We start from the raw sequence: 25669 nt of genomic DNA, 5'->3' as shown, positions 1-25669 counted from the left end.
ATAAGCTATGTCTTTGACCATTTAAATGTGATAAACATCCTACGAATAATGATTGCTTTATAATAATTATTGACCTAAGAATAAGGTATTTTTTTGAAATACGCCATTTCTGTCGACATTTCCCAGTGGTTAAGCTACAACATACGGCCGTAGCCATAAATTAACATGTCCAGGGTTATGCTCTGAAAATACTATAAAAGCTCCATTTTGACCTACGCTGAGCATGTGGGCCGTTAAGAAATCACAATATAATCATATTTAGAGGAATTTATTATTTTTAGAATAACCGATATTATGAACAATTTCTTAATTAAGATCAAGTAATAAAGACTATTCGGTAGATGATTAGTCATGAAGAATGATTTGGCAGTGTCTGTTTGTTTGGCTGGCATATTGAAGTACCGAAAGTTACTTTATATAATATTCACAATTATTATCATATTCTAGTATAGAGATTTAAGTTGCTTCGAAAATTATGTGGAAAATTAAATTCTTGATTACAAAAGAAGAGACGTCATTTTCTTTAGTTTGAACACGACTTAAAATATTTTCAGCCTTTCGAATTATTTTAGAGTGAGATGGTCTCGCCCACAAATTTTATTATTTGAAAAGCACACAGTTTTCTCTTTTATCACAATATGATAGAAAAAAAATCCTCATATAAGCGGGCACACTTATTCGCGCGCGCACTGACACGCATATTCGATTAATACAATCTGCCCGTGAACATTTTCATAAAAATTCCAAACAGAAATTAAAAATAAACAAGTAAAATTAATGTTTGAATAGAATATGTAATAGGGTTCATAGGGGGCATGTTAGATACCTTTAAATAATAAATATTTATATAATTCACAGTACATACATTTTACATAGTTTTTTTGGTGAACTGAATTAACTATATGCCATTTCATTGAACAAAATCCCTTCTAAAAATAAATAATTATACTTCCACGACTGACACAGCAATAAATTAAACAATTTTACTTCTTAATTCAATGATTCACATTTTTAAAGATGTAGAAACATTATAAATAATAGTTGATTTACAAATTATTTACACAATATAAATATTTAAGGTATCATACAACAAAAATATTTCTAAAAAATGAAAATAGCCGATAGCTTCTCTACAATTAACCCGACTTGCATTTATTCCTGTATTGAAAAGCGGGGAAATAGCTTAAAACTGTCATTACATTGTAACACATATTATAATATAGTAAAATGCATAATTCCATATGTCTGCTGATTGAAATATGAGAGAATGGTATATTATTAGATGAGAACAAATCGTGGGTCTTATTTGCTGGTAATTGGCTGGAATTTGGTATTATTCTGATTTACATTTATATACATACCTACAATGAAACCTCAATTTTACATTTTTGAAGAACTGAAAAAAACATAAATAGCGAAATAATAAAGATAATATTATGAAAATTTTCAATTATTATTTTCATATTTATTAACGTATTAGGAAATGTTTTTTTTTTACACTACATATTATATAAATCTCTGAATTCAACTTAAAGTGAAGTTTTGGATTTACAAGGTTTACAAAATAAACTCACGATATGCGCTGTTTTGGAGTAAAAATGGTAATTTTCCTTCAATACGATGCCTAATAATATTATTATTCGGTTATAACAGATTATTTCCGGATTCTCAAAAGGTATAAGAAATATGCCAACATATACTACTCATATTTCGGCATCTTTGGCACGGTGGAATTATGCCAACAACATTAGCGAGTGCGGCAAAAATGTTACACAAAGGTTTATGGTTAAGCCATCAGCAGAATATCCAAACTGATCAAACACAAAATAAATTAATATAAAAAAATCTACAATATAATATTCAAATCTAAAATGAGTCATTTATCAGAAAACCTGTAAAGGATAATTAATTACAGGTTTAAAGTTAGGTACAAGATTAGTCTTTCATAAATTTATTATTAATTCCTATTACGACTACTTAATATGTTTGCCCAGTCCGACTGACAGACACACACAATGACCACAAACGCATACTAATTTCATTTCAGAGCATCAACGTGCACACAACTGGTTCAAGTCTTTCTAGAGTAGGCTGTCAATCGCACGAGACAAATCATATCCTCACAGACACCTTGCCAATGCACCAATAATTCTTAATTTTTTTTCCAAAACTCTTGCAGATTGCAGAATTTCTTTAGGCCTAACTACTATTTGATTTTCTTTTTTCCTCGGCATTGCTATTTGGTAATTATCACACATTATAAAACACTTTTCACTGATGATTCAAAAGATTGCATTTGTACAGCAGTTCATATTTTTTCCTAATAATCCAATCAACTACAAGGAAGCATTGTCTTCATCTTGGGCGGAATCGTCGGTGTCAAATGTGTCCTGAAATTAACAATCAATAATGGCTTTACTCTTAATTAAAGTGAAGTGACAGAGCAAAATGAAGGAACAAACTTTTATTAATGCTCTGTGGTCACTACAAATAAAACTGTCACTTTAGATTGCATCAGTGCATGTTCATTATAAAACTAAGGCGTAAAAACTATAGTAGTTCTGAAAAAAACTATAGTGCCTAATGGAACATTTTTGTCATATTGAATTCTTCAAAATTATAGTTTTTTGGTATATTTGACGTAAAATTAGCACTGTACATAATGATGATATTAAACTATAATAGTTGTTGGAAACTGAGTGAAAAAATTCTGTACCTCACAGCCAGACTGTCTTTTTTTGTACCTAAAATATATCTGTCAGGCTTAATTCGCAGGTCTATTCATAACAGAAAACCGAAATTCTTAAAACAATAAAGCAAAATGTATTAATGGCTCTTTGGAGGTAAGGAAGTCTGGCTTTTAAGTGCAGAATTAAATCGTCCCCTTATTTGCATAAGTTCGTATGTGGAATTTTGGTCAATATTGAGTTATTCATATATGTATGCCTTAATACAGGCACGGGAAAAACCGCGGCCCGCGAGCAATATATTTTTGAAAAAGATTCATGTTTTTATCTTTCAACACCTTTCTCAACTACAAAATTAACACCTGAATTTAGAAAAATGTTAAAAGATGTAAAACAGTTTCATTCCTCTCATTAGATTGTTTTTTTTTGGTAATATTTTTTTTTTCATAATAAATAGTATCCATATAAAAATGGTAGTTGTGGCGGCCCGCCGCTCATTTTGAATTCCTGAATTTGGCCCTTCATCCGAAAAGTTTGCCCCCCCTGCCTTAATATGAAATAATAAAATATCTTTCATTTGAATGTGAATCGAAAGTTCCAATAGTACGAATGTCATGGCCCCCACATCCTGAAGCGGGCCCTCAGGCTAAGACCTTTGACGGGCCCCCTACCTATCGCTAAGGTTAAAGGCAGTGTGACACACTACAATGACTACATTAACATATTTCAAATTATGTTTCAGATCAAATTAAGGGTACCTATTCAGTGTATTAGTAACGATTTTTTTCTATTTTTAATACATCTACTTTAATCATGGAGTTGTCGAGTATCGACACACAATAATCAAAAATTACATTGTTCAGTTATATAATTTAAAATGTTAATGGTCATGAAGTATAAATAGTACCGTAGGCGACTTTTTTTTATGTATTAAAGCAAATTTGTGATGTGTGTTTATCTTACTTATCTGATCAACTCGCCACGCCGGGCCTCCAGGCTAGAGCCCTGTCAGCCCTCCCCCTTGTGGGGGCCATGATGTATGTATATTAATTTAAAAAATGTAATAGACATAAATAATAATATAATCGTATGTGGAATTATTATAATATGTAGGTATATGCGTACATGCATATTTTTCAAGTGTGCTTGAATGCGAGATAAAACATATTAAATGGCAAAAAGCTGAATGTATATTTAGCGACTCATACAACCTTCTGCAACCAAAAATTCATAATATAGATGGTATAAGGTTACATAATTATGTAGTATGTTACAAAATAAGGTGACAATTTTTAATCAACTTTTTAGTATTCGACATAGTCTATTTTAAATTTCAGTACCAAATTATAATATGCATAAACTAAATGAATGACATATTAACAATAGCGTTGAATGTTAGAATACTTTAAGTGGAATTGAAATCTCATTGAAATCAATTATCTGAGAATACCTGAATAGTCACATGCGACCTATGCAAATAAGGGTTACATGTTAATTGTACGTATTACATTTCGCCATAGCACAGTTCACCATGAACTTTTTATCGGAAAGAGACGACTGTATTCTATACGGACATCTTAACGGTCATATCTCTACCTATATATATCTATATTGACACTGAGATGAAAAAAATTGCGTTATTCGTGGAGTATTGCAGACAATAATGTTCCAATTTTATTAGATCCTAACCTAACCTAACAAATAATCCAGGATATCAGCTATTTACAAATTTTGTTTGCCGCTGGCTTCCTGTAAACCGACGAGAACCGTGTTTTATTTAGACATGAATTTTATCTCAGCACTATACGACCCGAAGAGGTTGGATGATACGAGCATATATTTCCGATACAACATTTCACAGGAAAGTGTGATACGGCGAACTGCATACGTACAAATTTCCGGACACGGCAAATATGGGGACGAAATCATCCAAGAGATCAGACTATTTTTCACTGTGGTAATTGCAACCATGAAAAATCACAAGCGCTAAACACAAATTATCACAATTTCAACGCAAATCTCACTAAGTACTTCATTATGCATCCAAGTTTCATAGGAATATGAGTTTTCTCAGAATACTAACCGGAAAGCTCATCCACGCGTGATCCAACACATCCTCGGCTCCAAATCGAAGTTCGGGACTGTGCTGCAACATATTTGAGACCAGATCCTTGGCCCCTCTCCCCACTTTATGCCAGTATAGATCGGGAAACTCATAATGACCCGAAAGGATGGCCACAAAGAGAGTTTCTTGACTGCCATCAGGCGCAACAAACGGTGGAAAGCCGCACAACAGAATGTAGAGTATCACACCGGCCGCCCACACGTCGATCTGTATCATGAAAAAAACAAAGGAAGTTGAAAAATTATTAGAAGGTAATTAATTACCACTATAATATAGGATTCATACATTGATATACTACTGGATGAATCATATGCTTCTTAAAATGACGCGCGATTTTCAGCGACTCGGCCAGTGTTAAAACTTACTGTTTTAACCTTTCCCTTACCATGGTAAAAAAATTACGCCCGATCCCATGCCGTCCACTCAGTGTCCCGATGGAAATTTGGCATTTTAAGGCATTTTAAAAGCTAATTGATTGCTTCAAAAGGTAAAGTATGTTTTTAAATACTATTTAGTCATCGTTTAACATGTTATTCTGTGTATATCACATGCAATTATCTTATAATCGTGTATAATAATCGAACATCGATAAATGTACGTCATAACCAAACCACGGCATGTCTCGATCTGTTTTAAATGGAACAACCAACACACGCTGTCATTTCACGGAGAGTGGGGGTGGCTAATTCATCCGAAGCGAACGAGGGATGTTTTTAGGTAGCATAACATCTGCATGGACTTGCGTTATCACGTTTACCACATAAAATAATAGTTATAATTTTGCAATATCGATTCCCTGTATACATAATTTTAAAAATTGTGATCTTATTGTATCATGTTATTAGGTTTTATTAAAAATCGGATTTTAAAACACATTAAAAATATACTTACATAAGAATAATTAAACAACAAAAATACTCCGATCGTATAGTTTCCACTAAATATATTTTAATATTATGTTTATTATGTTGAAATAATACACATTAAAAAAATTAAATCACTACGTTACTTGAACCTATATGTACGTATTAAGTCTATATCTCTTAGACTATAGATATATCACACCTACTTTTAGATAATTTCATAACAAGAGGTTTTATAGTCAATAATAAAATACATAAACATATATTTAATGTAATATTGTATCCCCAGAAAAATCTACTTTTATACATATGGATAATATGATAGGTACCGCAATTTAATACTTATATATTATAAACTTCTATTAAATTTTCATTATCCGAAATATTATTGTCGTTCACTTCAAACTCAATATCAGAGTCATCACAAAACTCCTCTGCAGCCACCCTGATTTCTTTCTCTGTTAAATATCTTCTCGGCATGATTAAATATTTTCAAAAATATTTGTCAATTTGATAATCGACGTGTAGATGATGGGAGTACGCACAAATCTAACCGTTCGACTGCCTGCTGTGCACCCAAATAATAGTATGTTTTTTTAGGTCGCTCGAAGTTTTCAAATACACATGGCCCACAAACCGATGTAATTCTTACATACCTGGCAATAAGGGTTTGTATTCAAAATCCGGGTAAATTTATTTTTATTACGGGCGCAATAAAACTGAGCCTTTCCGGTCAGTATTTTGAAATAAACGGCATATAAAGCGAAGTTGACTTGCTAAAATGAACACTTATAACATTACATTAAGGGTTGCTTTGGCGTTTATCGTCAGATGCATTTGAAACATTTATAATTCAAGGTTCGATATATTGTAAGAGGCTACGGCTGAATGCATCCTTCACAGAATTATGTTGAACAAAGACATAAATTTCTATCTCTGACTAACAAATGACATTTTAAAATAGTGTCTCATGTTTACATTACTATTATGCGCGTTTCTCTAACATATATCTTTCTAGATAGCCCTGTCACTGTCTTATCAAAATATTGATTAGACTTTCGAAAAATGATTAATTTTACACATAAGACATTCAATTCAACTACCGACATATTTTTCTTTTTATGCCTAAATATTTTATCTACAAATAGCTAAAAGTAGACGTTTATATACATAATAATAAGTGGGGTATCTATGATTTAAGGTCATTTCTAAACTCCGAGACCATCGTGGCAACGGGAGTGTTAATATCAACAGACTTAACTCGATATAAACTCACTTAATATTTGTCTCGAAAACGACCTGGCAATAATTATGAGTAAGCCCGATCTAGCTTGCATCTTACTCTAACTAATAATCAGCGCATGACGACTTGCTCTGTCCGCTCAGACATGAATTTTTGGTAGCTTGCAAGCTTTGGGCTGCAGACACCTTTTGGGTCACTATTCCAAGAACGCAAATTTAGTTTTACAGCTAGGGCAATACGGGTGAAATTCGGGAATCCATGTTAACGGTCTTAACGCATTATACCTACAAGGAAATATTATAAGACGATATTCGTAATATCTTTTGTGGTACATTTTTAAAATGACACTTGTATGGGAACTCCTTATCTAGTAGTATATCAATGGATTCATATGAACTTTCTGTATTATAGCACTTCATAGCAATTCCAGAACATTGAGTGTGGGTTGAATATGGAAACCATTGAATAAAATAATATTCTTTGGATTGGTAGCATTATATGCATTTTGTAAAATGGTAGTCTGTTGTTGACAACTTGATTTGATTATTTACTTATGAATTATTGTTATCTACGATGTATAACTAAATTTGATATGCAGCTGATTTCATCATTAGCCTTAATAACATGTTTTCAGATTCACTTTCAACTTTATCTGCAAACAAGATATTTCTTGTAATGGAAAATTCATCACTTACCTTCAATCCATAGCCGGTTTCGAGCAAGATCTCAGGTGCCACATAAGTGGGCGTACCGCAAACAGTGAAGAGAGGCCGGGTCACTTCACACGCCAGTCCAAAGTCACCCAGCTTCAATCCTACTATCTGGTCACCTTCCATTTCCACCTGAAAATTTATCAGGATAAAGGCTCTATCGAAAAGATAACTGATTGAGAATTTCTAATAAGTTACTGATAATCTAATTTCACTGGGAAAAAATGTGAGTCACTCAACAACAATTTCAAATTTTTCCATTAAAACTGTTTTGAATTTTCTAAAATAAGAAATATTTTCAAAATACTATGTAATGATGTTTGTCATAAACAATTCTTGATGGAAAGACGTGATATTAAAATAAAACAACATAATATACAGTACAGGAATTTACATTGTATTGCTATTTGTGTGTAGTTTATGCAGTCCTGTTTCATTTTAGTATGTTTATTTCCCGATTTTACATTTTCATTTCCCGCAATTTACGTTTAAGATATTCAAAATTCAATTAAAATTATGTATTAAAATTTAAAGCCCAATTAAAAGCATGACAGCGTTGAAATGAATTCCAGATGCATATCTGTGCATTCCATTTATAGTCGTATGCCTGGAGTGCCTGAAACTGTTGTGTACATCGCGAGTGTATAAGTTTATCGTTTTTTATGTTTACACCCATTCAAATGTCTAAGAAAGAGTAAAAGATCGTCGGTTCAAGGGAAAAAAACATTTTCGAAAGGATGAAAAAACCAATTAATGTGTATGATTAGTAATAAAAAAAAATAGTTTTTTATATAACCGTTTTCGTTAAGTTAATGTTTTCCTTTTATTTATTATTTATTTGAAAAATTTTAAATTTGAGATTCACAATATTGTTTTAATTAAATAATCATACCATAACAAATCATTTTTAATACTTACTAGTTATTATTTTTATGAATTAAGTAAATGTTAAATTATGTGACATATCGTCGCCGTAGATGTCAAGGGAGCCAAGCCACCAATTTGGCGAAAATGAGTAAAGTACACAAAAGCATTTTAAAATCATCAAAGATGCAGTGGTCAATGGATTTAAGCCACAAAACTCTTTTGACTACATTTTTTGTACATTTCAATATTCAGTGGTCAAGAGATATAACACACATAACTTCTAAGATACTATTTTTTTTAGTTATTTGTACAAAATAATAAAAAGATAACACCACAAAGTATACTCTGTGTTGAAAGTTTCACCGTTATATCTTTAAAAACAAAAAAGTTCATTAAAAAAATGTTACTTTTCTTTGTCACACAAAATCTTTTGAGTGCCTGTTTCTCAGCAACATGATTTTGTGGACTGGCTCCCTTGACATCTACGGCGACGATATTTTCTTTTTTTTTCTAGAATTGTATTACATAATTCCGTCCACAAAATAAACACATGTATAAGAAAAACATTTTTACTTTACCAATAAATTTTCAGGTTTAATATCTCTGTGAACAATGGACATGGAATGTAAGTAGGCCATGGCGGACGCCAAATGGCCGATCATCAGTCGCGACTGGTCTTCGCTAAACTTTGAAGCTGCTGCTATACTGTCAAACAGATCGCCACCTGAAATATATGTACCAAAATCATCAAATCATTTAAATAATAAATAACGTTCAAAAATCCACAGTATACATCCACGTGGGGTGTGATGATGTAACGGACAGTGGAGGGAAAACCAAGATATTATATATAACAAGCCAAAAGAGTTCAATAGTTAACTTCCACAGCATTTCTAACGACCAATGTAGGATTCACTATTGAGCTTATTTGGGACAAAACATGACTTCAGATACTTGGCGAATCCACGTCATGGAAAATAGTACAGCACAAGGAAAATTCCCGACTGCTTTTTTTAACCGAGTGCTTCCTAAGCAGAGCATATGGACCTCCACAGACAGGAGCTGTATTCAGCAAAAACCCAGCGCTGCCGCTTCAATACTCGCATTATGATTGATTATGTGTACTGGAGTCATGGCATTTTCCAAAGACTCAGGATAGCCATATCATGAACTTCAACAACAGATCGTTACAGCAGATATTGAAGGCATAGTGATATGAAATTTTTCACTAAAATTTAGAGATGAGAGAATAACCCTACAATCACATTGTATCAGTAAAGATGCAACGTTGGACTTGGCTTGGCCATGTGCCACAGATGCCCGTAGGGTCTTAATCTGGCGCACCTGTCCTTCTCTAAAGGCTGTCAAATACCATATGAAGATAGCAGGTATGACCTTGGAAGAACCATGAAGATTGTCTTGCGACAGGGATCCTAGGAGACATCACACGGTATCAGCATGCTCCACTCGGATGCAAACACAAAAGAAGAGGAAAACTTGTGATACTTATTTACTTTATCATATTATTTTCATTGCAAGTGTGTCTTTTAAGTGTATAATAAGAGAATTCAATATTGTGGTAGTGATGTGTAGATTTATTATGTTGCCCTACTTCTACTTCTGGGTAAATAGGGTTCCAGATCATTTAAAACCTCTCAATTTATAGTAATCTTTATATGGCCTCACCTTTGACAAGCTCCATAACAAGATACAAATAATCAGGACTATCTTGTTCGGCAATGAGAGACACGATTCTAGGATGTCGGATCTGCCGCATTATCCTCACTTCCGCCTCCACATAGTATTCTTTCCCTTGGCATTTCCCCTTGTCGATGACCTTCAACGCAAACTCTTGGCCTGTAGTGCGATCTTTACACGTTCGAACCACAGCAAAGTTGCCATCGCCTGGAAGTAAATAAAAGATGCTAAACCAGATTCACAAACAACCGATAGAATATGTGTTAAGGAAATTCTCGCCTGCGAATTTTACTGCCCACTTTTTCAAATATTATTCATTTTTTATTAATGGGTGACATTTCAGCTGTTGCATTCGGGTGGGAGATAACCTTGGAGACTCCAAATAATATTGATGAGTACATTTTTTTCTTGTGAGCCCACTACTGTGGAATGAAAAAAAATTACATTATTTTTGGATAAAGTTACTTAATAACAATGACATATTAAATGGACAACTCACTTCATACCGGCGCGCACGAGAAATTGTGCATGAAAGTCATTCACAGATGTATAGGTAGATGTCACGTGACCATATGATGTATCCATTTCCATTATGCGATACAAGCTTCGAGAATTTATAGTAATATAACCTTTATTGTAATGGCGTATTAGTGTCATGACTCATTGCGTTAGAAACAGATTGTCGGTTACTTACGACTTCTCGGAGATTAGACGCAAGTGAGCCCAGCGCATCACAGGCGACTGTCCAATGGTTTCTGTCATTCAATTGCATTGAATAAACATTATCTTAAAATGACATTTTACATAAATTACATGAAAAGTGATATCCCATCTTTCTTGGAGTGTTTAGTAGATTTTTTTTACAATTTCTAACTAGGCACATTGGCATTTTGTAACACAATAATAACAGTGGAGTCGAAACCTGAGAGTCAGAAATTTTGTATGGGCAGACCCAGCGGTGTCGCCAGACCGCATGCAAGCAGAATGTTCATTTGAGCGTAGGATACCGATATTAAAATATGAATTTCGCCATCCGGCAGACCCGACACAAAGTGAGTGTCATTTTATTTTCTAGATGCTTCGTCCATATTAATGTCATTGCTTAATAATCATTTAAACCGTCACTTTAATTTACATACATACAAGGTATTCAATTTCGTGATATATTTAGTGTTTAGTTGTTATGAATGTGGGAGTTGAATTTTCTTTTTGTTCCATGAAATCATCTGCCAGTTCATGATTCATAAAACTCACAGAAAAAAATATAGTCGACATCAAAAGATAAAAACAAGACGATCAAATATCTCGTATTTAGATGTAATTTTTTTTACTTTTCAGCATTGGAAGAAAGCCAGTAATTTTTTGTTGCCACATAATAATACAACTTAGATGAATGCCCAACAATAACTCAACAGTCAAAGTCCTGATGTAATAATGCTTTACTTTAGAAAATATATAAAAAAAAAATATGCATCACAGTTTATTTCTATACGACGAATCAATTATGAATGAATATTTAATTTAGTTGAAGCTTCAATATTTTTCTAATATCACTAGAATAAAAGAAACTATGTACCATTGTATTTAATTAGCCATATTAATGAATTTACTCCTGTCACAAATACCTATTATTTTCCCCACAGCATATTTCAACCGTAAAGCTTGCGGTAACACCAGACTGCTTGTTTCGTTGTCTATTGTTATATCAGGAGAACCACCTTTCGCAGTAATCACTCGACCTTTTCCTACTTTCACAGGCATCTTTGGTTTTGGGCCGTTTCTATAAAAAAAGAGAACGTATCAATTATCTGTATGGCAAATGATCGTATACTATGTACGTGACATACTACAAAAGTATTCCATAACTTATTGTAACATAACTGCTCCAAAGCAGAACATATTATTAAACATCCACAGTGATAAGGTATCTTAACAGATTTGTTAAGAGGACCGATTATTAGTCATCCGTCCCACCCACTGGGTCCATAAACTGACACATAACTAAATTCGAACCTGTAACTCAAAAGGGTATAGAGAGCGAACCATAAAATAATGAACTTTCAAAAAGAACACATCGATTATCCAAATTTTCAAGTTGTATAACCAAATAATAGAGAATATACCATATATATATATACCTGGTGCCGTTTGATAATGTAGGAGTTTTTTTGTATTGCTGTACCGCTTTGCTCTCTTCAAATTCTAATTCAAAGTCTTCTTGGGTATATCTAAAATTACATACGAAACAATGAATATTAAATCAATCGATTTTGGATCAAAAGAATAAAGAAGAAAAACAAATGAAGTCGTTCATAAAACAAATAGATATTTTGTAGGAGAATTATATGTGTGAGTTATGAGAAATATGATTATCACACATTATTAAATAGTTATCATGTTATCAATACAACATAATAAAGGTCACATTTAACAACTGTATGAAATTTGTTTTACGTTAACTACAATTTCTTTGAAAAAATACATGGTAATTGTGCCGCAGATGCCGTCATGAGCTTTTATAATTTTTATTTACGAAAACAGTTTATTCCATTTAGACAATTATAATAAATACCTTTTTCTGTCGGCGCATAGGCTTTTCGATCCAATAATTGTTTATTTAAAGTTTGAAATTATCATACATTTTGATGCATCATTATCACAAACTAAGATTATATTACGTAATATTAGGTTGGGGTAGGTTAGGTTATATTAGGTTAGGTTTGGTTTGGTTTGGTGTAAAAGGAAAGTTATAAAATCTCATGATAGCATCTGCGGCACATTTACCAAATATATTTCTGTTTAAAGCTGAAATGGTATGTCAAAAGCTATTATTGAATAATAAAAACGTCAGATGTTCTCACCTCTCATTGCCATAAGCAAAAAAGACATCTTCTTCCGCAAAGAAATGTTCTAAAAGTAATACGGGTCTCGCAGCAAGCGTAAAAACTCTCCGAACGCAACCTGTATCCAGTTTAATGCATTCCGTTATTGCACTCAGGACATGCTCAAAACTAGGGCTGTTACGTTTATTGAGTAGCAATCGGAATACCTGAAATAAGAGGATGAATAATTTGTTTCTTCAGTTTTTGGCAAAACTATTAAAACAAAACCAGAACTGAGCAGGATTCCAATGGTTCTTAAAAATATACATTATGATATAATATATCAATGTTAACCTTCAATTCATAGATTAGATTATTTAGTACATACAGTCGAACTTGGTTATTACGAGGAAGATGCGACTGACTGATATTATGATAATTTATTTTGGAGTAGCAATAAAAAGTCTCGCATTCGAGCGCCAAGCGGTCGTAATTCGTTTTGTGTGTTTGCAGGCGATTGTTACGAGAGTCGTCACGCGCGAGCGCTTGTGGACAGCTGAATTGGGTCACATGTACCTGGAGAACACGTAACTTGTTACTTTCGCGCAAAACGCGCCTTGTGGGCAGGCTCTTAATAGAACTGAACATACTGTTCTTTTCACCGAAAAGGACATTTAAAAAAAATACACATTTGACAGCACAAAAAAAAAATATATTTTGAAATATATTTGTTTACCAGAGTATGGTAAACCATAGTATGGTCTGAGTTTTAATTTCAAAACTCTGCTAAATACGTCAATATTACTTATTAAAATTTTCTACCTTAGTTTCAAAATCGGCTGAAACGATAATAAAAGATAGAGAAATTGAAATAACATACATTTTAAGTTATTTCAATTTATCTCAAAATTGCATAAAACCGTTTTAGCCGCTTTTGAAAGTAAGTGAGTGCTTCATATATACTATGGATCAAGAAAACATTTGGATTTGTTATATAAACAGTGAAATTTATTTTACTTATTATAGAGATAAGCTATATGAGAACAAATATTAGACTTTTAACAGAATACATGTGAAGATCGTCTATTGTACATTTTAACTACTTGGTGTTTTCATGGGCCCATACTGTGGTAAAAAAAAATTAATAAGAATTTATATGAAGTACTATTATTCTAGTATTAATGATACTTTTTATATTTTAAAGGCTTTATGAATTACTATTTAAGAGTATATAAGAATTAATAAAGATTTTTTTACAATGAACGGATTCAACAAATCATGTATCCTTCATATTAAAAAAAAATATGAAATAACATTTAAATGTTCCAACTGCTACGTCTCATTCTACTACTCTTATCGCAAATGTATATTTACTGTAAAGCGATGAATATAGCATACCTTTCGGGGCTTGATTCCGTTCCGAATGATGGTAACGATTCTTGGCCTGACGACAGAAGCATCGCCGATAATCCTGGCACCGTTTCCAGAAATATGAAGAGATGCAGTTACATTGAAAACTCGTGAGAGTCTATTGGAGTTGTTCGACCCTTTTGTGACTGTACCTATGCCTCCGGGGGACGGATTTTCGGGTGTGCCGAGTCGTGACGATGCGAGGGAATTATAATCAAGCTTCTTGAAGGTCTCTCCTTTGCCTGAGCAGACATATGATTTTCCATCTTCCAATTCATCTAATTTAGCAATCTGAAAGTAAATAATAAATTAAATAAACAGACTGATCAGTTACCGAACCAAATAATCATGATTATGGATGGAGACATAACAAAAAAAGTAAGTATATTTGACTTGTTAAAATCTGCAACTTTTTCTGTCATGCGCAAAGAGGTTGAAACTTCTTCCGGGTGGAGCCTTCAGTGGTTTCCTTACAAAAATCATTGAAGCGAGTATCAATTTGCTCCAAGTGTCATTTTTGTATGGAAAAAAAAGAAATAACAGTGGAGAATATGTAGTTTGTATGAGAATCAGTGGTCCCTTCTTTTCATCACTTTCATACATTTATCCTCTATATCTATACAATTTATTTTTAGATCATCACGCTCAAATATTGCCTATTTCCCGTATACCCAGAGACTTGAAATTCGGTACACAGAAGTAAATGCGGCGACAATACATTCTATTCAGATTTGGAGACAATACAGTACTACAAACAGATGGTCTCCATACAATGTTCTCGAAAAAAAAAAATTAATGACCCTATTGATCTGAAACCTTCAATAATAGATTCTTCATGGACCGTCTCCAGATAAAAATGTAAAAACATGGGTGTCAAAGATCTACTTTTCGAGAAAATGGAACTTAAAGATTGCCTTAGTGCGCATTTCAGTTTTGTGCGTATAGCGAAGGGGGGCAAGAATAATGAAAACAAAAATAATTACGTAATTCCGCTATTTTACTATATTTCTTATAATTTTTTTTTTCATTTGCCTACTTAACTAGAAGTACCAACTGTTTTTTTTTTCTATCTATTTTCACTATTTATGAAAATAATGATGCATAAATAATAAATAGGATGTTTCAAAAAACACTTCTGTAAAATATTTCAAATGTGAGTTAGATTATAATAATTAATACTTTTTACAATCACCTGTAACATAATAAAAAAAAAAACAAGAATATACACAATGCTTTCTTTGATTCCGTGGAAGTTCTTGAATATTTTCTGAAATAAGCATAATACTCCATTTACACATGCATAGATTTACTGCTGACAGCAGTGGCGAAGGGTGGAGGTAGGCTGTTAAGATTCGCTATAAATAGTGCACACTAAGCTATGTTAGTCATATTTATTTGTTTTTATTGAATTAAGATTACAATTTACAGATGGTGTTAGTTAGTTTTTAAAAATCAATTAAACCCTGCCTAAACGAAACCATAATAGATTTGGTCTAATTTGGGCAATACGACAAAATTGTGCACAATTTTTCACTCATAGTTATTTGTTTTCGTTGGATTAAAACTACATATTACACATATTGTTGGTTCATTTTTTTAATTCATTAAGTCCTGCGTAAATCAAACTATAATAAATAAAAAATATTATTCTATCTATAAAATGCTCAAAGTTATGTATGATTTAATTGCATAATTTTAGATATTTTATTGATAGACGTGTATTTTTTGACTATTATCTATTATGGCTTGGTTTTTCAGGGTTTAATTGATTTTTTTAAATCTAACCAACATTATCTGTAAATTGTAGTCTTATTTCAATGAAAACAAATATGTATGTCTGAAAAAGTTTAATGTGCACTATTTATGGCGGATCTTAACAGCCTACCTCCACCCTTCGCCACTGGCTGACAGTATGTATTATCACGGCCATAATAAGAAAATGCACACGTATTATCGTGCAAGTTGCAAGATTGCATACATGTATCAAAAAGGTTCAGAACATGATTCTGAATTTTCACGCAATAATTGGTACTTGCATGATGGTGTGCATGCACAGTAGAACGATAGTGGTGAACCTGCCGAAAGAAATACAAACTACACTGCACAGAATATTTTGATATCTACTGATTATCTACGAACTTGTCCGAACCTGTCTGAATCTGTCAAATAGCACGATACGGTGACAACATAGCTGATTCTCTCTCCAATCTCATTCGTCAAGAGTAAGCGGAACGTGATGACGTCATTGTATGGTGCTATTTGACAGGTCATGGAAATAAGTAAACGTCAAAATGAGTCTCTGCGTGGTGTAGTTCGTTTTATTCCGGTAGGTTCACCACTATCGTTCTACTATAGATATCATCGGTGTTTTGTAAAATGGGCGAATTAACCAAAATGCTATTTTACAGGAGGAGCATTTTTAACTTTTGACATTTATTTGTTTATTACCTGTGGATGATTATAAATATCTAACAAGTTTATAATAAAGCTTAGAAAGAATACTGTCATTATAATAGGCATTATTATATAATATTTTAAAAGGCCTAAGGCCTTAATATGTCACATTCGCTTTTTATTCGTAATTTTATTTAATTTAATTTTAGTCGATTATCGTTTTTAAGTACTTTCCTGTGGAGATAAATTCGCCGTTTTTACACAACAAAACTAGTGGGGTACATATTGTATTTTCATTAAATTCTCGATTTCGCCAAAATGGTTAATTCGCTCTTTTTACAAAACACCGACGATATAGCACAGTCCAATAATTGTCGTGTGAAAATTCAGAAGCTTCTGAACTTTTTTGATTCATGCATGCTATCTTGAAATTTACATGATAATACGTGTTTACACATGCATTTTTTTGTTATAGGCACGATAAAACGTAATGTCAACAGTAAACCCATGCAAGTGTAAACGGGGTATTACTGAAGTAATTACTTTCTGTTAAAAATGTATATTCGTAAAAAATTGAACTGAACATTATATTGATTACGGGGATGCCTGAATAAAATAGATAATACACATAAACAATGTTTGAAGGTGTAAGTTTTACATTTTCTACAATACTTTCATATTATTAATTGCAGGCAATAAATCTTCATGATAATAATATCATGGTCATTTTCACACTTGTGAAAAAGATATTTTTAAAAGAGAAAGTTTACCAATAGAGGTTGGCAAATGAATGTAAATTCTAATCAATCTCAGACAACTGAACAGGTACCTACACATTAATTTGCCTTGATGAATATTGTATCTAAAAATGAGAACTGTGCTGAATTTGCATATTTCATTTCAATATTATTGTTCATAATAAGGCCATTAATAGTACTTCCCTTATCAGTAAATGAATGCATGATAGTTAATATTAGTTGTGATAAGGAAAACATATTCATATTACATTTATATGAAATACATAATATAGCACAGCAGCTCTGTTGGCATCCTATGCTTTATTTATATAGGTATGTTGTTAGATTACAACAATATATTAAGTATAGGATAAATGGATAGGTACCTAAAATAACTTAATGTTGTAAGATTTACAAAAATGTCTGTGTTTTAATGATGTTATCAGTGTCATTTATTGCAAATCTATATATATATATATATATATATAAAACGTCAGCCAAGTAAGGGTTTGGTTCTCAGTCTCCAAGTGCTTTTTTTTCATTATTCTCCATGGCAATCAACAAATGAAAGAAGACACAGTGCCCAATGCTGATCCATTGTAATATGCATACTTTAAAATCATTATCTCACAGTGACTACTAATTTGATTATGCCATAGTGAAAGAAAAGTAAGCTGATAAAAATAGATTTTTAAAAATATGACATCAGAGCCATTCCTTATTACTTCTCTTAGCCATTCTCTATTGACTGATGTAGTTACATGTCATAAATAATATAGACTGATCTGATTTGTTCAAAGAAAAGACTCTTTAACTACTCATCAGACGTTTAGTACTTCTAAAATATTATTCTTTATATGTGTACTACATTTATATGCCTAACACAAAACTAAAAGATTGTACTTAATGATTGATAAACAAATCTTTTCAACTTTATTAAGGTTTTTGGTTTGGTTTTAAGGTTTCTGGCTTTGCAAACTGACACACAATATTATGAAATCCTCAATTGAAGAATCCTGAATCAAATGAGAAGCTTTTCCCGTAAAAAAAAATCTGTTATGATACCACTCCATACTGCAGACTGTAGGACAGCAATAACCAAGCTTTCAGGGAAAGCACGGCGCAGACGACAAACCGGACACTGATAATCATAATAATTATACTTGTTAGACCACACTCGTATGATAATGAATTCTGGGTCGAAATGACTGGTAACTGAGCTTTACACTAGTAAGTAAATCTACGGGAAAAGTATGAACGATAAAATCAGAGCGGGAGTGCCTAGTGTGTTTCATTTTTTGTGTGCCTTAAGCATTTACTTGGATGAATCCTATTTTACAAAATGTTGATTTATTAGTCTACAAATATTTCGGTCGCCCGAAATATTTTTAAAAAAAGTGAACTTTTTCCATAACAATTTACGAATTCTCACAGAACCTCTGAGGTGAGCTCCCGAAACTGAATTACTGCCTATAGCTAGGAGCAGATAAGATGAACAAAGAATAATACGATTTTTAAAATACATATAAATTATGTGCCTGTATAAAAGTATCTACAGGAACCTTTTCTACTTGAATGTCTGCTAATTATATTAACGAATTACTGAAAAAACCAGATTAGCTAATTAAGAATTAATAACAAGGAAACAACAATATTCCTATCAGTGATTTCTGTTTATTTGTAGATGTGTCAACAAAATAATATAAACAAGTACAATCTCAATAAATTATAACTAATTCTGAGTCACCATCTTTACTTGTGTAAAATTTTATATTATTAATAAATTTTATATTCGCAAATGTGGTTTCATGACATAAAATATCTTCCACAATATGATTTCGGCGAAAGCATCATATCTAAAGCTGCACTAGATGAGGCAGTCCGGATTGGACTGTTACTTTTTTATTAATTGTCAACCATTACTGTTACAATAATTCATAATTATAGGAAGATATGGGTAATTCACCACTCAGGCCTGGTTTTACATTCAGAAATAGAGTGGGATAACAAGGTAAGATCCTCATAAGAATGTTTAAACTGCAGAAAGACTTGTCGGTATATTTTCTGGATCATAGATGTTGTCAATTGATAAATATTTCGTGGAAATTTTCTCACCCCAAGGAAAAAAACCTAAAAATTACTAAAGCGAGAGATATTTAAATATTTTGTTGCAATTTTGGATCTGAGTTATGGAGATAAATAAGACTATTTTCCAAGGCTTACAAATTTTCTTGAGGAAGAGAAAGGAGGAAAAACAAGGTCTGAACAAAAAAAATGCGAGTGAGAAAGTATTCGGCACCCTTATAATCTCTGCGACATGCGCTGGAGTAAGATAAAAGGTTTACAGATGTATAAAATATCTTGCTATGGTGTTGCCGCGAAATCTTAGTATGTATCATAGCTAAGTGTTGATAACCTGCGAGCGCATGTTGCTAAAATTGCTATTTTTTGTGTTAAATATTTTTAGTTAATTACGTAGAAAAGATGGTTGTGTGCGCTGTATTAAAATGTGGTAGCCGTACTGACAAGCAAGAAGATGATATTACGTTTCATAGGTAAGTTGATACATGTCCATGATAATTTATTTGTATATTATTATATATTTTAATATCAAGTGACCTAGTGTTTTTTTTTAAATAACTTAAATTATGGATATCTTTACCTAATGGTTGCATTTTGACCTCTTAAAAATACTATATAACATAAAAAAATAGAAAATTATATTTTAATTCTGAGCGTCTAGTGCGAGCACTAGCGAAATGATCTTTATTTTGTGTGCGTTCATTGAAATTGAATATGAAAGATTGTGATACACAGTTGATAGTGGTCTCGTAGTTCAGTGCATAAGACTTTGGATTCGATTCCTGGCCGGTGAGGTAGCAATATAATAATATGTGTTTGCGATTATTTCACTTATAATTATTATTATTAACTAAGTACACTACTGTTATTGGGCCTCATGACTTGTTGTAGTATGAAAAAGAATACATTTTTACATTATTAAAATATATACCTATATCTATGTAAAAGCAAAATTCCTGTTGGAATAGAACCCAACGGGTTAGGCGATTAGCCATATCCTGTAAAAAGAAAGCAGCTAATAAAATCTTCACTTTGTGGAGTTCCTTATGCTCCGCTTTAGTTGTTTACAATGTCCCTTAGATTTTATAGGTAACCTGTGAATACTTACTGATAACTAGGAAGAATGGTGTCACATTCTTGTGGCAGTGCAGGTGACTCATTACTTTCAAATGACATTAACACCGTTCCAAATTGATTTTATCACAGCTGCAATGCCAGAATAATCCGTCCTTCCTCTACATAGCGAATCATGCATATTTAAGCTTTTGACAATATTTTTTTGGATATTATTTTTCAATAGATGGGGACGATCAGAAATGAATAAGGCAAAACCAGTTACTCGATTATGTAAATCCCAACCCTGGTAATATAGCCGTATCCAAGTGTGATTATTACATTCTTATTACCTATAAGTATGTTCGAAGCCATACTGATCCATTTTGAGGATGTAGCTATAATTCGCACAGGGAGCGGTTCTATTTTGACAATGCTAATTAATGTAAGTATGTACTGTAAATCTTTTAAAATTCGGCAATTTTTCATGGCATGTTAAAAAATTCTAATAGTCTGGGAAATGCTCACTTTTTTTCCTTCCAAAGAATAAATTGTCCGAACCCCACTAGGGAGAGTGACATTATCCACCAGCACTCGCGTCAGGTCCGAAGTGAGGCTGTCGAAGGATCTGTAAGTTAAAAATACTGCGATGTAGAGAAGTGTCACGAAACGCAGCTTTGAAACATCACTTCACTCGGTGGAAGAACAACGAATAACTGTAATACCTATAACGCTCCGCCAACACAGGAATCACTACACCGGAATAAAACTTATCACCGTTTCGGAAAAATCGCACTCTTTTGGCCTTTCTGGCGGGCGGAGTTCTCAATATTACACTTCTTCTGGACTTCTTCAGCAGTTCCATGTCTCCGAAATCTTTTTCTAAATCGCAGACGGAACTGGAGCGACTGCCGCTCCGACTCAAGCTGTCTTCCATTCTGTAAATAGAGTAAAAACTGACACTCGAATGGAAACTATGTCAGGTAACGGAACGTCAAAGTCGCTCATGTGCGGAGAATGCACAAATTACCTGGCCGCTGCGTGAAAATCGAAAGGAAAAACGAATAATAGATCGCGGGCTGCGGCCGGATGCCGCTGCGGACTTTCGCGCCGATATTAAAACATTATTTTAGTGAAAACTGAACGTTTACATTTATCACATACGCCCATAACCTATCGGGAGATGTTTGCTCATTTGGTTTGGTTTGGTGTCGTTACTCGTTTGGCGTATTGAATTGCGCACGCGCAGCTTTTCAAATAGATTGCTATACTTTTTCTTGAATCGAGTGGGAATGTGTTACGTCAAACATGAATAATTTAGATTTATAAAATCAATAAAACACATTGAAAAATATTGTAATAAAGTTTTGTCGGAATTTTCTAAATTGAATTTCCAAAATAGTTATCTTTCATTGTTTAGAATAATAATCAATTAAATTCGAATTTAAATAAATAAGCAAACCAACGAGGACAAACTGTCTGGCAACACTGTAAACAGGTGACGCATTTATCAAATCATTTTTATGTCATTCGCAGTCGACAAAGTACAAACAAAGACTAGTAATTTCTGAATAATTTGATATCAAAGTGTGTTATTAATCTGCAAAATGTCTTCTAGAAAAAAGGTACTCTTGAAAGTGATAATCCTAGGCGACAGTGGCGTAGGAAAAACGTCTCTGATGAATCAATTTGTCAACAAAAAATTCACAAACCAATACAAGGCTACGATCGGAGCTGATTTCTTGACGAAAGAAGTCATCGTGGACGACCGAGTGGTGACAATGCAGATATGGGACACCGCGGGACAAGAGAGGTTTCAATCCCTAGGCGTTGCGTTCTATCGAGGGGCCGACTGCTGCGTCTTAGTTTTTGACGTTTCCGCTGCCAACACGTTTAAGTCTCTGGAGAGTTGGAGAGACGAATTCTTGATACAGGCCTCCCCGCGCGATCCGGACAACTTCCCGTTTGTGATATTAGGGAATAAGGCAGACTTAGAAAACAGGGCTGTGACGGCGAAGCGGGCGCAGCAGTGGTGTCAAGGAAAAAATTCGATTCCTTACTTCGAAACTAGCGCCAAGGAGGCCTTCAACGTAGAGACGGCCTTCCAAACCATCGCACGCAACGCTCTCGCACAGGAAACGGAAGTGGAACTTTACAATGAATTCCCTGATCAGATCAAGTTGAACGCTAACGAAGGCAGCCGTGGACGGGACGGAGACAACTGCGCTTGCTAGAATTGGAAACATGCCAAGTGTAGGGTGATTTCGAAGGTCTTCTTGACACTCGGTCGTGTAAGATTGATAAGTGATATCAGCAAATGTTTCATCTTTTTATGTATCCACAAATGTTTCCAGTTTACTCCTAACCGGGTCTCAGTATTGATGTTAACACTCGAAAAATACTGATTTTGAATCCTTTTATAAATTTCTTTATGACTGGTTCCTTATTTTCTGTTTCAAATCATTTATTTTATGTTTCATTGCATATTTTTTATACTACCTATATAATATGTATTAAATTATCTATTTACCATGCATTCCTTTACCATTTAAGCCGATTAATAATTTGATGAAATGTTTGCCTATAAGTACTAAGATATAATTTTGCAGATATTTATGTTTGGTTTTACTTGCCACAACTAATTAATCATAGGCTCAATCAATTTAGAATCACCATAAAAAACAAATGAATTAACCCTTAGCTTAGGGTAAGTTTTTTATTATTGAATTTGCTTACTCTATTCCATTATGCTATATTGTAAAACTGTATTTTGTTACATACATACGTATTTTAATTCATTAATATAAAAATTTTATATTTTTTGTTGGACGTTTTTTGGAAATGTGTCAAGCACCGGCTAGACGGCAGTGACTTGCCTGCGCGGTATGGTTTGTGCAAACTACTTTTACAGCGCTTTTTGGTTTGCGCGAGTTACAATTTTCCCGTCCATACACACGGACTTCCCGATACAAACCGGTTTACGCCGATAAGCTTGTGGTAAAGCATGAGCGTCTAGCCGGCACTTAAAATTAATGAAACCTTTGGCTTTCACGATACCTTTGTTCGTGGCTTTTTCTAAATAATTTGGCTAAAAACGATTTAATATCATGTATCATTTTGCCACTGCATATGAATAAATCAAATTTAATGTCTTGAATACAACCAACCATGTTTCAAATTTTGTATTCTTAATTATTTTTTTGATAGTTTGTGAAAACATAATGAATATTGTGTATTGCACCATTTTCGCAATATATAACATACTAAAGGCTGTTATCCAAGCCAATACTATAATTGAACCAGATACTAAGCATAGGTATCACAAATGCTTTATTTATTTTGGTTATCCAACTTGTAATGCGCGGGAAAATCTATGTTGTCTGATGGAAACACTGAAGGCTAACATAATCTGTATAATGTTAGGTTTTTATAAAAACTTAGGGTAATAATAATAATGACTTCTAATAAAATAATACTAGACATTGTGATTTGTCTATTTTTAAATGCTACACTCCTTAGAAATGTCACAAGAAACCCTACTTAGTTTGGTTTCCTATCAGTTATCAAGTTATTGGCAAATAAAAATGAAATATGCAAGTGTATTGTATTGTTTACATTTTATGATAACTTGAATATGGCTATATCTAATTATGAATATGCATACCATCTTCTGTAGACCGAAAATTAAGCAGTTCTCTATATTATTAATGATCAAATTGTCCTTTCACTATTATTTTTTTCAATGATTAGGCAGTCATCTGTGTGGCTATTTATTCCCCATTAAATGCTAATATTTTCATGAAACACACATTTTGCAGGACTTAAAAATGGATAGATCTACTAACCATACATACTTGATAATTAACTTTACATAATGACACTAACTTTTATGTGTTCAATAATGCTAAATAATTATCAGTTATTTTTTCATAGTACATTTGCTAGGTCCACCATACATAATATAATCACTTTCTATAACGGTGATCATCCTGTTTTTCTATTTCCCACTGGGCATATGCGATGAATTATTTTGTGATCAAATTAAAATATCACATGAAGAACATTCTTTTAAATGTCGAATCCTCCTTTTTAGTTTTCAAACTATTCAGTGCATCCTTTTTTTAATAATATCTACTTACATCTAAAAAAATCAAATGATACCGTTGTGAATCCAAGTTCAACTGTTGATATGTATAAAAAATACTCACCGCAGGCAGTCTGATTATTTGAAACCATTCAGTTCCCGCTACTAAATTCAAAGTTGTGCATTTCTATTTATTTCTTTAAGTCCCCTCTTAACATTGAGCCGAGCATCGTGAATTTTGACGGCCTTTGATGCATCATCGAAACACGGCCAACATTTGTCGGCCATGGGCCACACAATACATATGTCGCTCTATAGTCTATACCAGGGTTTCGCAAACTATGTTCCGTGGAACACCAGTGTTCCACGACCATTAGGAAAGGTTTTATACACTGCAACATATTTAAGATCTTCTACTAAGTAGAAGTAAAATAAGTAAAACTAAAATAATTAAAGAATCTACTTCATATTGAAAGGCGAGTGATGATCAATCTCCACTGATGTTTATGTTGTCAAGTATCTAGATAGGTCATGGTTCCCACAAGGGTACGGCTTACGAGGGGCCTGGCATGAGAGATCGACCAGCCAAATGAGATAAACACACATCACAAACATGCACTAATAGTAAAAAAATGTCGCCTGCGGCACTGTCACTTCAAGCATACTAACATTTAATAATATATGGTTTTGCCATACTTTACAATACTTTACAATTTTTGTTTAATGTCGATATTTGACATTTCCATAATTGTGCATATCAACATAAAAGTGGGTGTATTAAAAATACAAAAAACCGCTAAAAATACCCAAAATTTTACCTCGAACACCATTTGGAATATGCAAACTGTAGATCGTCACATTGCCTTAGCGATAAGTAGGGGGCCCGCCAACGAT

The 25669-nt window shown here is 33.2% G+C and overlaps 2 protein-coding genes across 2 annotated transcripts; one reads left to right on the top strand and one right to left on the bottom strand.

Moving 5' to 3' along the window:
* Positions 1–1496: 1496 nt before the first annotated feature.
* LOC147071732 (serine/threonine-protein kinase GA29083) lies at positions 1497–21893 on the bottom strand. Its single transcript, XM_085947062.1, has 12 exons — positions 21722–21893; positions 21417–21629; positions 21220–21319; positions 14414–14716; positions 13055–13242; positions 12332–12421; positions 11819–11973; positions 10182–10400; positions 9074–9219; positions 7614–7760; positions 4771–5019; positions 1497–2390 (listed from the first exon to the last, which is right to left on the bottom strand). Exons 2-12 carry the CDS (start codon positions 21626–21628, stop codon positions 2337–2339), a joined length of 1863 nt encoding a protein of 620 aa, XP_085803188.1. The 5' UTR covers position 21629; positions 21722–21893; the 3' UTR covers positions 1497–2336.
* A 286-nt stretch (positions 21894–22179) lies between these two features.
* Positions 22180–25197, top strand: Rab7 (RAS oncogene family member Rab7). Its single transcript, XM_085947068.1, has one exon. It carries the CDS (start codon positions 22299–22301, stop codon positions 22923–22925), a length of 627 nt encoding a protein of 208 aa, XP_085803194.1. The 5' UTR covers positions 22180–22298; the 3' UTR covers positions 22926–25197.
* Positions 25198–25669: the final 472 nt, after the last annotated feature.

Source organism: Rhyacophila brunnea, unplaced genomic scaffold (assembly GCF_057557595.1).
Source record: "Rhyacophila brunnea isolate RB1 unplaced genomic scaffold, BYU_Rbru_1.0 scaffold_2, whole genome shotgun sequence".
Classification (NCBI taxonomy): Eukaryota; Metazoa; Arthropoda; class Insecta; order Trichoptera; family Rhyacophilidae; genus Rhyacophila; species Rhyacophila brunnea.
The sequence above is the reverse complement of the archived record's forward strand: the minus strand, read 5'-3'. Positions and strand labels throughout refer to the sequence as shown.